The sequence below is a fragment of the Monodon monoceros genome, unplaced genomic scaffold, assembly GCF_005190385.1.
Source record: "Monodon monoceros isolate NGI ecotype Baffin Bay Population unplaced genomic scaffold, NGI_Narwhal_1 Super_Scaffold_16, whole genome shotgun sequence".
NCBI classification, from domain to species: Eukaryota; Metazoa; Chordata; class Mammalia; order Artiodactyla; family Monodontidae; genus Monodon; species Monodon monoceros.
The window spans coordinates 57,898,868-57,914,883 of NW_021703772.1; the positions used below are offsets into that span (position 1 = coordinate 57,898,868).

The window sequence follows — 16,016 nt, forward strand, 5'->3', positions numbered from 1 at the left end:
ATTATAGGGCGATGTCTCTATTCTTAAGTCTTTTCAGTTGAGCTGATAGGATTTCCCAGAGAAGAATCTTCCACTCTTATAAGGAAAGGTACAAGCCTTCTAACCTGGTGGTGTAGAGAGATGAAGTCTCAATCTTCAGTATTTAAAACTTTCACTTAGTTTTCAGGATGGTATCTCTGCCTTCAACTCTGTCTGGCATTCCTCAGTTCAAAATCTCCTTGATTTACTATCCAGAGAATAGAGCTCAAGTCTTCCACCAGAATGGGGAAGGGGTTGCACTGGGGACAGGATTAGGGAGTGTGGGGGGGTGTCTAACTGTTTCTTAAACAGACTTTCTTCAACTCTTCTTCCGTATCAGTTCCACCTTGCAGAGCTGCCTGTGGTGCCACCTTTGAACGTTTAGTTAGGTACATTGGTTTGCTTCTTTCTTGAAGATGATTTATTTTGCCAAGGGAATATCATCATGAGTTCACATATTTTAATATTTTGCCCCATTTTGCCATCCAAAATTATACAGCAAGATAGAAAAAAGTAGTATCCTAACAAAATTTTAGATGGAGAAAATATTGTGAAATTGTATATAGCTAAGTTCTGTCTCCCTTAGCCTTTCTTAGTCAATCTAAATTCATTTTTTAGTATTTAAGTGAATGCCTCATCATATTCTTGTCTCTGTTTTAACCCTTGTTCCGAGAGTATGTTTATGATTAGAAGAATTTATGAAACATTTTTTTTTCACCACTAGGTTAGCTTCTTTGACTCTGCTAAACAATACACAAATACATATTTGTGATAAATAAAATTGTTTTCCTGTGTTGGTTTCTGGAAATAGTTCTAACATTTTATTGTTAACTTAGACAAGTGTGTTGTATATGTTTTGTTTTCAGTTTGTTAACAGAAAACCTCTGTTAGCTTGGAGCTTTCCTTTGGAGATACTTCCAAATACTTTGGTCTCAAATCAGAACTAATTCTTGGTTTTAGAAAAAGTAAAGTAAGATCCCAAAGGTTATTCTCTGTATATATTTTCATCACTTTGTACCTCTAGATTGAGTTTTTTATGAGTGCGATTTACTTGCTAAAAAATAGAAAAGATGGTATTTAGGGTTTTGTTCACTTTTTAAAGCTAGCTGTTAGAATTATGTATTTTGAAATTCATTTGAATGCAGCTGGGCACAGCATTAAACAATTTTTTAAAACATGAAAACCAAAACCTGGAATCACTGGAGAAAAAGACATTCTTTGTAGAAAGTGGTAATTATATACAACAGTAGCAGTTCAGAGCAGATTATCCCAGTCTTTCTATTTGTTAGCTACAGTACCACTTTGGAGAAAATGAATTTTCATCTTGTTGAACTCCATCTAGGTGAGGGTTGGACCTATACCTATACAGCTTCAAACATATTCATCAAAAAAATGAACAGATATGTAAAAGGGCAGAAGCAGGGAATAAATATAAGAAAAAGTGAAAAGAATATTTTCCTATAAAAATGCAGGGAAAATGGTTTAGCATTAACAGTTTTTACAAATCAGTACTCTGCCTTCAAGAGTTCAGTAGTCGTCACTAGATCCATTTAATATGTCCCGCTTTTAATACAAGTATATTTACTGACCTTTCTTTCTTGAAATCAGAAACCTGACTCCCAAGCTCCTGTGGAAGGACTCTCCCAGCTTCTCTCCTCCCCTCTTTGCACTCTGTTGTATTTCCACTCAGTTAACCACGTAGTATAAACATACTCAGGGGTATCCTGAGTAAAAAAAAGTCACAAAGAACTCCTTGTCTTTCATTGACTGTAAAGTCAGCCCGCGCAGAGATGTTCCTATACAACCAGCATTACCAATTATTTATTCAGCTGCCTTCAGTGCATATTTATCGAACATCTTTTGTTTTACTTTATTGTTTGGTAATCATTCTGTCATTCTCTGCAGGGGTCTAAGCTAACAGAGGAGAAAGGGGACTACTGTTGAACGTACTATATACAGTTGACCCTTGAACTGTATGGTGGTTAGGGGCACCTACCCTCTGCACACTGGAAAATCCACATATCACTTATAGTTGGCCCTCTGTATCCATGGTTCCAGATCTGCAGATTCAACCAGCCACAGATAGTGTAGTGCTGTAGGATTTACTGTTGAAAAAACCCATGTCTCTAAGTGGACCAGTGCAGTTCAAACCTGTGTTGTTCAAGGGTCAGCTGTACTTAGCTTTAACTTAAATATTCTTATGTAATCTTCACAGCCGTGTAATGTTATTACTGTATAGGGTAATGTTATTCCTCTTTTCTAGATGCAGAATCTGAAGAATGATTTTCCCAAAATCACGCAGCTAAGTGGCAGATCCAGGATTTAAACTTAATTTGTCTGATGCTGAAGCCTGAGGTTTTCTGTTAAAACACATAGGACCCAGGACTTGCCTGTCCCTGTCCAAACTGTATTTCAAGACTGCAAAGGTCTTTTGTACTGGGACATAAACAGTAGCTCTGAGATCTTATGTAGGCTTAAGTGTAATATGTCAGATCTAGTTAAACAGTGAGTTTCTTGGTTTTCTTAATGTGAGGGAGATACTGGATCTACTTGGTTTCATGTATTACTGTAGAGAAATGTAACTTTTCTGTATATGAACAAGGTTATACACATTATTATAATCATTTTTTAGAAATCAATCTAAGGATGAACTTTTTAAAATTCAGCAATTTCATCTTGTCTTTGTATTGACTTGTTTTTATGTTTGTTTATTTCCCATTGAGATTATCGAGGAAACAGGAACTTTATTATGAACTAGCTAACATTTAAGAGTTCCTGGGTGTCTTGTTAAATGTTTGTTGTATAAATGACAGTCTGTGAGTGATAAGTTATATAAGGAAGGATTCTTTATTTGCCCTTAGATTTGGCATCTCCTTTTTATGGCTCTTTTTTGTAGAATAGACACACTCATTCCCCACCTTGCTCAAAGATTCTCTGTCATGCCTTTTCAGATCAAGGAAGGGGAGAAATCTCTCTGTCAGTCTGTAGGGCGATGCTGTTTTTTATGTAGCTTCCAAAATAAAAGAGAGGGATGTTCAGAGTAGGCATACAAAGCTTATAGTTCCTTTAGTAAAAATAATGCAATTTTTCTTAAAAATTCAATCATAATTGTCATAGTTCCAAAATGGAAATTCATTTTCTTGTCCTTTGACATTGTTTTAATCAACCCATATTATGAGTTATTTTAGTTATCTGATCAGCTTCCTTAAGGCTGGAAGCTTGGTTGGACTGGAAGTCTAGAGCTCAAGTACAGGCTGAAGAGGAACTGGGAATTGTGCATAGGGTCTCTTAAAGTCACTGAGTTGAGAAAGAGAAACGGACAAACTTATTTAGACTTTTTTGCCCAATAACCTAGAGGTAGCCAGGAAACTGTCTTCTTGGATGGCTTAGAAACAGCTCCATTGTCAAATGCCAAGAAATGTAACCTTAGATTTCCACTCTTTTGATTAACCATCCCAACCCATGTAGGCCAGTTCAGCCATCTTCCCTTCCACCCTCTGCTCCCATACTTCTCAGATTTCAGAAGACAGTTGAGTGACAAATGCCTGCCACCATTACTTAGATAGTCTTTAAGTGCCATACCCATTGTGAAACTGCTTATTGTAAAATCTTAAGCCCCTGCAGGAGTAAAATGGTCTAAATCCCTTACTGAAATGCCTCTGAATACAACTGAAATATAAAGGAACTTAATGTTAAACAATGTTGTGTTTATTGCTATATGAACCTTATAAAATTTATGAAGTGGCTATGTTTATTTCTCAATAACAGATGATGGAAAATCAGTGAAAAGGAAATAGTAGTATATTAAACTGAGAAAAAGTTTATGTTTAACTTTGGTGTAGAAATTTTACCTTCCAACTTTTTAGACCTGCATTATAATGAAAATTTACTTAGGAGAAATATGTCTTTAACATTAGAGGAAAATGAGAATGGGAAAGTGGAATTATATGGATCATTCACTTGAGTATAAATCAAAATTTAATTGCTTTTAAAGAACCAAAAGGTAGATCAATTTTATTTTAGAAGAAGAACCAGCATGGATAGAATATTGGGTTCTAGATTAAATAACTATTAAAGTCTAATTTGAACGACAGAAACAGAGATACCTCAGGTCACTATTAAAAATTTTTTTTTGTTTCCCTTTTTTACGGCACATTTAAAGTGAAATCTTAAGAAGGTTCCAACTCCTGTCCTCCTGAAATGTAACCTATACCAGAATAGTATTGTTGCATAAGTTTGCAGTTCTATTTAAACACTTTACTTAAACAGCTATTAATTTAGTATTTTAGTTCATCTCTGTTCTGTGTATTTTTAACAGTGAAATTAAATATATCCTGTCTGATTTGTTTAGTTTTAAATTAGGCTCACTCGGAGCTAGCTTCCAGAGACTGTGACTTGGCCCTTGGTGCCTTTTGGCGTCAGCTTTTATTAAAGTCAGTGCATGTTCTTGTCTTTGTCATCTTGGAAGGACGCTGATGCTAGTCATGCCAACTTGGATCCATTTCCAAGGTTTGCCGCAGGAAGCAAAATACTGAAATTATCATAAAAGTAAATCATTCTTCAGGTTTTTAAAAATGTCACTGAAAGATGACTCGAAAGTGAGAACAGAATTTCTAGAGTTTAATAGTTGATAACTTATATGCCCTATATATATTGCAAGCATATCTTGCCCAAACTCAACAAGCAGACAGAAGAATGACTATGTAAGAGGGAAGAGCAAGTCCTTGACCCATGGCTAGAAATAGCAAAAGTGTGTTTCTGTGCCATCCTGCTCTACTGTATGACTCAGGTTCTGGAATCAGCTCTACTTTAAATGATTGCTGGCATCACACTCAGATGAGCCCTAAAGGGAGCTTTCCCATTGAAAGACATGAATGTTGGGGTCTGAAGTACCTTGAATACTTTTATTGATCAACTTGGAGAGAACATGCTAATATAGAAATTTCATATATTATGTAGTTGACCAGTTGATTATTGAATGTGTTCTAATAGTATATGAGGTTTATTTTCCCCTGTTTTTCCTACAGCATAATGAAGTGGCTTAAAAAAGATGAATAAGAGCAAGGTTTTCCTTCTAGGGTAGGCATGCTTTTGGCTAGTTATCCCTAGTTGTTGCAGATTCATTCTTTGTGTTCAAAAGTGTAATTTTCCATATTCCAGACGACTCATAGAGATTAGCCACAGTTTATTTAAACAAAGAAGACACACACAAAGCAATAGTTTTAAATATTTTTTCAGAAAGAATTCACTTGCTTACTTTTCTTAAAAACATCTTTCCCATTTCATTGAGGCAGATTTGGAAGTCAAACCAGAAACTTCAGGCTCTACTACGATGGAAAGCACTTTGTTGGGGAGAAGCGCTTTGAGTCCATCCACGATCTGGTGACTGATGGATTGATTACTCTCTATATTGAAACCAAGGCAGCAGAATACATTGCCAAGATGACGATAAACCCAATTTATGAGCACATAGGATACACAACCTTAAACAGAGAGCCAGCATACCAAAAACATATGCCAGTCCCGAAAGAGACACTTGATGAGAAAGATTCTACAGGCCAGGATGGGGTATCAGAGAAAAGGGTAAGCTACCATGAAACCACACTTTGTCTTCTTCTGTTTGGGGTTCTTATAAGAAAGCCATTATTGCCAGAAGAAATTGACTTCTCCACAGTGCTTTGGAAAGGATATGCATTTTCCTTAATGTCTAGTTTCTGTGATGCTGAGCTTTGATATATCTAATTCTTGTTCAGTTAAAATATGTCAGGTATATTTTTGTACTCCTGATTATTTCCTATTGTATCAGTTTCACAGTTTTAAAAATTTGTTGGAAAAATGACTCCTAGTAAAGAAGTTCAGGGGTTTTGGTCAGAAGCATAACTTACACTAGCTATATTACATAAAGAATTAAGGGGGTCACATTATCTATCAAACTTACTTTGTTTCCCTTAAAGATAATTTACTTTATGAAAGTTCTGTTCTTTAGCAAATTGATAGATAATATGTATTCTCAAATACACATGATTAAATTCAGTCTATCAATAACTGTTATACTGTTCTGAGAATCAGTCAGTCTTGAGTAACAGGAGAATTTATCTCTTTATGGACTTATGAAGTAACTGAATCTGGAAGATATACTTTTCTTTAATTATGAAAGACAGTTTAAGTTTTTCATTTGTCATATTTTAATTGTAATGTGTTTAAGGTTAACATCAGAAGTTTTAATTCCTTGGCATTAAGATAATTTTACTTGGAAAATTGTCCCGAGCCTCCCTTTCATCCCCCAAGAAAAAGTGAGAATTTTCTCATGTTTCATATTGTGTGGGATTTAGTTGGGATAATTTTATGTATTTTAATTGTAATTGTGTTAGCTAATTCTTATATTCTCGAGTATCTTAAGTTGCCATATTAAAGAAATGTAGTATTATATAGTCATTTGAGCTTGATTCTGTCACCAAACAGATTTGTGCTCAAATTCTATCATTTTACCAGTTGAGTGACTTCATCAAGTTACAGAGACTCTGTGCTTTAATGTTCTTATTTGTAAAATTGTAATAACAATCAACTTCTGAGGATTGACTGAATGAGTTAGTATGTATAAAATAATCAAAGAGGGCTTGGCACAAAGTAAGCACTCAATATGAGTTTGGTGGTAATGTTACTGTGACAGTCATATTACCTCATGGTAGCATCCTAAAATACTTCCCATTATCTTGGAGTATTTAGGTACAGAATGGAAATTTCAAATGTTCATTGTCCATTTCAAATTTTAGTTTCTGACAGATCTTACTTAGAATGGCATTTTGTGGCTGCAGAGAAACCAACATTTTAAACTATAGTCTGTAGCAAATAGTTTTTCATACACTTAAAGTTGTTAGGAACTACACATCTTTTTTGGAAGTAAACAGAATTTAGAGTCCTAAATGCATGCTGTATTTAATATTGTTCTTTTCACTCTAGTTTCCATTTTCTCACTTTTGGTTATTTTTCATTCATGGCATTTTTCAGTAATGCTTGTATTTAAATAATTAATACTGATATTATATGTTATGAAGATGTGCCTTGAATATTCTAAGTTAACATCTGTGAAATATTTTTTTAAATACGTACCTGTGAGTCTTTCAAATTTGATCAATCTAATGATAACCTTTGCTAATGTGTTCTGTATACATTTTTGTACATTAAGGGACTCAAGCTACAGACACTTAGCTATTTAACATTGGGCTAGTCATTTAACCTCACAGGGCCTTAGTTGTCCCTCCTACAAAATGAAAATAAATATTCACAGAGGCAAGAGACTGAGGTAGCTAGTGCCTAGAGGACGCTTTTAACTCTGGGATCCATGATGCCCTATGTATTCTGGCAACATTACCTGTTAAATTACCTGGATTTTTTTGTGCTGAAGGCCAGTGACATAGAGTGAAGTAGCTAGCCCAGAAAGTGTTTCTCTTCAGCAAGCCTTGATTAAGAATCATCTCTTAAAAACTACTCTTTGCTTTAAACTGCATGCATCTTAAATCTAGTTGGCTTAAAATCTACTCACTCAAAACTAGATTTATTTTATTTACAGGTGTCATCCAACAGGACAGGGATGATGACCTGTTCAACAGCTTGAAACATTGATTCCCTGTCACAGTGGATGACATTTGTAAGTAAAGACAATCATGTTTAACTGATTTAAGATACCTACTGACACAAGTGTGGTTTAATAAATATTTTACTGGGTCCTGCATAGCTAAATCCCCTCTCATTCATCAGTCCTTTTCCTCAGAGGCAAAAAGTGTTGGCTTTGCAGGAGCTAGTATGCTGTTGTGGAAAGGATAGTAGCGTTGGAATTAAGAGCTAGGTTCTACTACAGGCATTGAGTTTTCTGTGTCACTTTCTTTTTCACTTCTCTGTCACTTTTCAGTCTCTCTGTGGAGACTGTTTCCCACCTTTAAATAGGAGGGCTTTGGACTAGATGACATCCAAGGTCTGGTTTATATAGTCTGTGATCCTTCAGGGAGTGCAGATTTTGTAGGAGAGAGAACACAGCATGAGGAAGAGCACTGAGGTGGGGTCTAGAAAGGAGAGATCTGTTTTTTTTTATCTACTAAATGTATGACCTTGGGACAATCCCCTAGCCTGTCTGGACTTCACTTCCTCCATATATAAGACAAGGGGTTTTCTACAAAACATTAATTTTACAGGATTTTAATAAATACTTACTGCAAAAAGGGTTCTGTGCTCAAATAGGCTTGATAAAAATTAAGTTTTTTTAAAAAAATGTAACCATTTCTTTTCTGTAGGCTTCTCAGGTTTGCTAATGCCTAATGTGCATTACGACTCTCAAGAGTGCTCCCAAACTTATCTGAATCACCTCGCCACTATTCAGAACATTTTGGGAAAATAATGTTTCATGAAACCAGCTTTGGGAAATTTTGAACCAGATGATCTCTTAAGGTCTTCCCTTGTTCTAAAATCTAGGGATGAGAATTCTACGCGTATTTTTTTTTTTTCAGTCCTTAAGGTATAAGTTGAGTGTCTGAGCTTTTGTGGAAGGTTGGCAGGTTTTATGGCCATAAAGTTTTTTTGCCACAGAAAGTGAATCCTGAAGACTCTTTGTTGTCCCTAGGAAATCTGGTGGCCTGTTGTGCGGGGAAAAAAATTTTTTCCAAGAGTTATCTGTGTCATTTTTCTCATTAACTGTTTTTTTTAAGATTTTTTTTTTTGATGTGGACCATTTTTTTAAAAGTCTTTATTGAATTTGTTACAATATTGCTTCTGTTTTATGTTTTGGTTTTTTGGCCACGAGGCATGGTATCTTAGCTCCCCAACCTTAGCTCCCCAACCAGAGATCGAACCTGCACACCCCGCATTGGAAAGTGAAGTCTTAACCACTGGACCGCCAGGGAAGTCCCTCTCATTAACTATTAAAGTTGCTTCTTCAGCTTCAATATCAATTAGAAACTTGTGTGTGTGTGTGAATGCTTTTTTCAAAACATTCTTCTCTTGTTTACTCATAAAATTTGTTGTGATTCCTAATCGTAAATCAAAGAATCATGGAGTTGGAAGGGGCCTTCAAGGTTACCATGTTTCAGAAGCAATTTAAGCATACCCTCTGATGTTGAAATTCCTTCTTTGATATCCCTCTCTCTCTTTTTTTTTTTAACATCTTTATTGGAGTATAATTGCTCTACAGTCAATTAGGAACTTTAAATGTCTCTCAACATTTTTGAAAATATTTTTTAATCATGAAGCTGTAGCATGTTGAAAAGCCAGACTTCCTTCTCTTCTAGAACAGCTTACCTTTGGCAGTCTAGATTGGCCAAGAGCCCAACTTTTATTAGTTAATTTTTAAAAATTTATCTTGGAACTGTATTTGAATAGTTTCTTCCAAGTAGTGAATATAGTACACTTGCTTCAACACATACTGGACCTATGGCAGGATGCAATGGTTTTATGATAATTTTACACTTATTAGTAACGTAACTTTAAATCTGCCAAAACCATGCTTTTGAAAATGTCTCACGTGACTGTTAGCAATATAAACTGTCAAATAAAATATATAATTTGCATTTCAGAAACCATACTGTGAGTCAGAACTCTGACTCTAGCCAAAGCCTCTTTACTTTCAGACTTAGTCCTCCAAGCTCCAAACCTGTCTCACGTGTAAGAATGGCCTGTGATGGCGAGGGGCGGCAACATCAGCTTGTTGGTTTTATGGAAGTTCACCAAGCTAAATAAGCTACGTGTGTCTATGTGTGTGTGTATATATGTTTTGTTGCCCTGGAAGTTTGGAATGAATGCAATTCTTGGCATATTTTCATATTAATTTATTCTTAAGGAGTTTCCTGTACATTTAAATTTCATTTATCAAAGACTTCTTTGGGGATCACCAGACTGCATATGTATTGAAAAGCCTTGTGAAACTTGAAGTTGAAATGAAAGCCCTGTCAAAAACTGCCATAACTACTGGAATTCTTTGGTTACCTCCATAAAATGACAGGAGTCTTCATCCCTGTCAAAGGAGCACGGGCTGTCTGTCTGCTAATTGTCTTAGTCTCCCACAAAGCCACTCTTCTAAATGTTTTTACTTTGCTTAAAAATACATATAACACATTTTCTGTTTCTGTATCATCTCAATGTAGAAATCACCAAGAAAAATACTTAAATTTAATCAATATAAAAATAGCAATACCAGAGGAGTGGGTAGCATGAAGCAGTCTGAAGAGAACTGTGTTTGGTTTCTGGATTTTGTGTTTTCCCAGTCTTTTGGGCCTTTTTTTTCTCCTTCCTTGTTCCTCCCCAAGCTGTGCTCCTCTTGTTCTCCTTAACTCTGCCTTTATCCACATCCATCTCTCTTGCCCTTCGTCAGATTTACATGCCCAAGTCTCGCTCCTCTGTGGCTTGTTCAAGGTTAGGATCAGTTGTTCAGGGTGAACAGGCCCTTAGAGAACTGCTAGATGTGCCCAAGTTCACTTATTTGTATTAAAAAATCAACTTAGTAATTTATGAGGAGACTACAACTTCCATACAGAGCTTCTAATAGTGGGTTTGTCCTCCTCTGTAACTGTCCTTCTTAAGAAATCAAATACAGTTTTAAAAAAAAGAAAAGCCTACATGGTCAGTACATAAGTATATATTAGTCTTTGTGTTCTTAGCAAGCCCTTAACCACCCTGGGTCTCAGTTTGCCTCATCTCTAAAATAAGGTCTATGGATTCCATTGCACTGGTGGTTATGAGTATTAATGAGATTTTGTAAAGTGGCCTTCCTTGTATGTGATGCATTATTGCACTCTAGGCTCAGAGCGATCACCAACCAGATGTCCCTTCATGGGTCTCAGTACTGTTCCCCCGCCTTTGCTAGAAACAGCATATTCAGGTTTCTCTTCAAGATCTGTCTTTTCAGTGCTTCAGTTGCCCTCTGAGTTCACAAGATAACATCAAAAGGTTCCTACTTGCTTCATCAAAAAGTGGAGTTTCTCTTAACAAAGACTGTGATACCTCTAATTGTGTCCGATTAAGAAGCATGTGTCTTTGCCCAATAATGTGCTAATGACTTTTAAGGCTAAAATATGTTATTTGCCTGTCATATTTACATTTTAGTATTGACCAGTATTTTAACTCTGCTTCCCCTAATTGTAAGACAAGTAAAGCCGCCTGGTCCTCTTCCTGTCAGTGAACTATTATTGAACCTGCACTCCTTGTTGAGACTGTTAGGATCTCTCAAATCTCCCCTAACTTATAAATCTGCTTATTCTCTTAACTCCAGCTGGGTAAACCCTCTCCTTCCTTTGCCTTAATGTCTTCACACTTTATTTTCTAAGTAGTCTTTCACGAGCTATCTATATAAAGAAATTCTGTTAGTCAAAAGTTGTCTTGGAACTTAAGCAAGTTAAGAGCACAGCAGAATATCATCCCCATTTCTTCTTTGGTTTCCATGAACTAAGTCATCTCCTGTCAAAATTAATAGCATTTAATTCAACCTCCTATTTGTAAGGAAACAGGCCAGGCTCTGGAAGTAAGAAAAGATGTACAAGATTTAAGCCCTGCCTCAAAGAGCTTATATTTTAATGTTTTCATTGTTTCTGCCCTATTTAACACAGACATCCTGATAGCAAGAGGCAAGCCACCTGTATAATCTATGTAATATTACAGGTGTTCATCAAATATTAAGTTGGACTTACTCTGATTTGAGCTTGCTACTATAATAGCCCAACAGATCACAGGAAAGACTTTTGTAGATAAGAATGCTAATTTTTCAGAATCATGAATCAGAAATTAATATGACATTCTGGCATCTACCCCGGTTTCAAAGGCTCTAATCCCTCAATATCGTTTCACTTCTGAATCAGCACCTTGAGTTTTACATAAACAGTTGTTGACTAAATGAACAAATGAATAAATTACTATATTTTATGAATTCAGCCAAATCCAAGGCCCTAATATAATTCAGTCCTAAGACTGAGAAAGAAAAGTATACTAATTCAACTTGATACTCTATATTTTTCCCTTTAAGAGCTAAGAATCTTTAGAATGTCCCTGTGAGGCAGGGAGGGCCATTCCTCTTTCCACAGATATACCATTTGAGTTACAGAGAAATTATCTTTGTGATATGCAATAGTTTGTGAAGGGTGGTGGGTAGCTGCACCTCCTTAGGGATATGCTCAAAGAACCCAACGTGGCAGAGGGCATCTCCCCAAACTTACATTGTCAGTCGTGTGTCAGGACAACCTAGACCCCATCAGAGAATCATACTTGAAGTGATTAATGAAGACTCAAATGGGGCCCAGGAAATTGTTTGCATGAATCTCAGCTGTCCTTCCATCTTATCACCCACAAAAAGGATTAGTAATTGAAAGCCATTAGGGAAAACCAGATGGAAAGAGGAAGATGGAAGATAAACATCAGTTCCTTAGCTCCAAAGAACCAGGCCAACAGAAGACCAAATCGTAATTTTCCAAGCCAGCCACAGTTTTGGAAGATTTCTGTATATAAACCAATTAAATAAATAACTCTTAATTTACTGGTTTGAGGGTTGGAAAAGGAAGCTGTTAGAAATTCTTTCATAGTTGCTATTTCAGAGCCTTTAGCATTTTGGTGGGAAAATAATCATTGATGGCAAGATCCCCATCCATTAACTTTGTGAAACAGAAATAAACTCTAGTGGCTTTATGATGGTAATAGCATTTTGGGGTCCCAAGCAAGTAGAGACTAGCAAGCAATAATCTGGCCTTCCATGTTGCTCACAAACTAACTTTGTGGGCAATTCTAAAAGAATCAGCTCTCTAGTTTTAGTAAATCCTTACATTAGATCTTATGCTTAATGACTTGGATCTATAATTTTCATCTTCTGCTTTTTGCTCCATATTTCCCCCTTATATTTGGAGTCATTTCTCTTTCCCCCTAATATTTAGATCTCTCAGAGACTGATAAGTCAAAGCCATGCCCTGAGCCTTTTTGTAAGTTATGAAAACTTAATGGTATTTTTTTTTTCTTTTTTTTTTTGCGGTACGCGGGCCTCTCACTGTTGTGGCCTCTCCCGTTGCGGAGCACAGGCTCCGGACGCGCAGGCTCAGCGGCCATGGCTCACGGGCCCAGCCGCTCCATGGCATGTGGGATCCTCCCGGACCGGACCGGGGCACGAACCCGTGTCCCCTGCATCGGCAGGCGGACTCTCAACCACTGTGCCACCACGGAAGCCCAACTTAATGGTTTTATCTGGCCTCATAAGTTAGTCCTGAACTCTTCTTGGGTTTCCTTCAAGTTACTATAACTGGTCAAAAATGTTCAAACCTGAACTTTATATTGCAATAATTAGATTCTTTCAGTAAGAAATTATAGACATCTCTAGTGGCTACTATTTGTACCCTTATTTATATGTCTCCTTTTAAGTTTAGTGCTGCTACATTATTTTCACTGTGGTTTGTTCAGTAACTTGGATGAATCAGCCCTGTTATCCTCTATTTCCTTAGCTTCTGAAACCATCCAGTGAAAATCCACTGATGCTGTAGGTTTGCTGATGACCTATTTTACATTATTAAATTTTACATCTCATACAGCTTAAACATTTTCCTTGATAATTTCTAAGTTACTATACTTATTTACCAGCAGTGTTTGATAAAAGTTCACCTTCGCTGTAAAATTTCCCTCCAAAAGCAGAAGCTTTTATATAAGCTGCAGATTGTTTAGCACCTTGTTAAGAGATTTATACCTCCCTTCCTTTTGCGCACTCAGCAGGAAGGGATCCCTGATTGTGGATATAGGTTGCTTCATAACTTTAGAATGATTTTGGGCTGCTGCCCAAGTTCATAGTAAGGAAGAAACTGGTGCCCTATCCCTTGAGAAAGTTCTGTTTTTCTATATAGTGGGGAAAACTCTACAAATGAGCCCATACCTGTTTATAGGCTTGTTTTCTGAGAATTCTTTATAAGTGAAATTTATTGAGTATAATTTACATACAGTAAAATGTATACAGTTACAGGTACAGTTTGATGAGCTTTGACAAATGTATGCACCTGTGTAACCACCACGTACAATCAAATATAAAACATTTCATTACTCCAGAAAGTTCCCTAGTGCCCCTTTGTAGAAAATCCCACCTCTTACCCCCTGCCTAAGGCAACTACTGATTAGATTTCCATCTGACAAGAAATTTGTTTAATGGTTGATATGACAAGTGACATCCTATTTAATGTTTTAACTTTCTATATTTATAGCACTTCTGACCTCCATCTTTTTTCTCCTTATTTATTATAAACACATCATCTTAATATCTTTAAATACCTATCTTCATTATCCCTGATTTTAGACGTAAAATTTCTCAGGTCATGTATTTTTAGGGAAATATGAGCAACAAAGGAATTGTTGGTATCTAGTAGTGCTCGCAAAATACTATAACTTGTTGAAGTTAAGCCCTATCACTGGACTCTACACTTTTTAATCTGTAATAAGGACTTTAATAAATTTGGGTGCACAATGAAAGAGGGCTCTTAGGTGCAGGGAGAGAGATCTGCTGGGGTCTTGGACCTGAGCCAGAAGAACTCAGTCAGCCCTCCTTTAATCACTGGCTGTTCTCCTTGCCATTCCTTTCTGACCTGGGCTAGGTCCCATGGCACGGTGTTAGTCGCGGTCAAGTTGATGGAAAAGAAGGGTGTCCCCTGCTCTCTGAATGTGAACTGTTACTACATGGTACCAGGTATCACAATGAGAAAAGCTACCATTTCTGCTTCATCCTCCCAGTCTACTCCAAGGGAAAAAGGCATTCCTTGTGGCAATGATATGATTCCAGAATTTCCTGTGGAACACCACTAAAGCATTTTTTTTCTCAGCTTCATTGAGACCACTAAAGCATTTATATTTCTCTCCCTATAATCCTTGAAAGCATGCAGGTGCAAGCCACTCAAGAATCCTGTAGACCAGAGTTCTCTGCCCAGTCCGAGGTGAAGAGTGACATTCTCTGTGTAACAAGCTCCCATGGGAGGACTATGGGTCGTATAAAATTCCTGGAGAAATGGTTATAACTTTTCTCCTGTCTCCCTCAAAAAAGCCTATTGGAATGTGAGTGAATGAGAAAACAGTGGAAAATAATAAGAACATAAAAATCCCACCAAATCCTACTATTGACGGATAACATAACAATAATATTCTGCTGTTTATCCTTCTAGAGTGTGTGTGTGTGTGTGTGTGCGCGCGCACACATACACATGTGAGAGAGCAAGAGCGCACACCAAGCTTGTGTATCATTTACAGTTACCCAGTTCTAAATTAACAAAGCTTTTTGAGAGGAAAGGATTTCCGTAAGTTCCATCTGCAGCGTACACAGAGGGACTTAGTTGGAATTATTATTTAAACCAGAGCTATTTTGCTATCTTGTGGACGTAACATTCTAATTACCACTTATTTTCAGTGTGAGTAGTACATTTCCACTGTTTCCTTTTAGATAAAGCCCTCTCACCAAAATGCGTTTGCCTAATTAACGATTATGACAGCTACTTTTATTTGGAAGCAGTGTTCATAGTTATTGCAAAGGGGCTGATTTTTTTTCATATTTTTAAATTCATAGTGATATTGGATTGTAAACAAAGGATTTTAATCTTTCACTTTGAGTTTCATACAAAAATATTGTAAACTTTTAAGATAAATTAATTTTTTTGCTCTAGGACAGAATGCGTAAATAATAATGGATCTTTAACATTTGATCTGGTCTTAAACCATAAAAGAAATTCTGTACCCCTCTGGGCTAGTGTTTGGTCATAGCTTTGGAGCAGTCCACAGCATCTAGTTCAAATGCTCTCTTTAGGCTACTCCCTTTCTCTCTTAATTCCTTATTTTTTGAGATTTGTTTTCCACAAAGATCCACCTTTACTCCTCAAATAAAAGCACTTCAAAAGGAGCTTTGATTATCACATGTTGTCTCCTATTTATTCAGTCATTACCACACACACCCCCAAAACAATTTTTTTTAATTGGGCATCTCCTTGGGAAAGATCAGAATCCTCATCTTATGACTTTAA

The 16,016-nt window shown here is 36.6% G+C and overlaps 1 protein-coding gene across 2 annotated transcripts in view; it reads left to right on the forward strand.

The window, feature by feature from the left end:
* The window catches only part of CHN1 (chimerin 1), a 175,969-nt gene that overhangs the window by 83,854 nt on the left and 76,099 nt on the right, over window positions 1-16,016 (forward strand). The window contains exon 7 of one of the 2 annotated variants that reach the window (XM_029225827.1): window positions 5,313-5,601. In XM_029225827.1, coding sequence (XP_029081660.1) covers window positions 5,313-5,601 — 289 coding nt within the window. Of the gene's footprint in view, window positions 1-5,312; window positions 5,602-7,637; window positions 7,667-16,016 lie in introns of those variants that run through there. The other variant, XM_029225828.1, reaches the window with a different exon arrangement.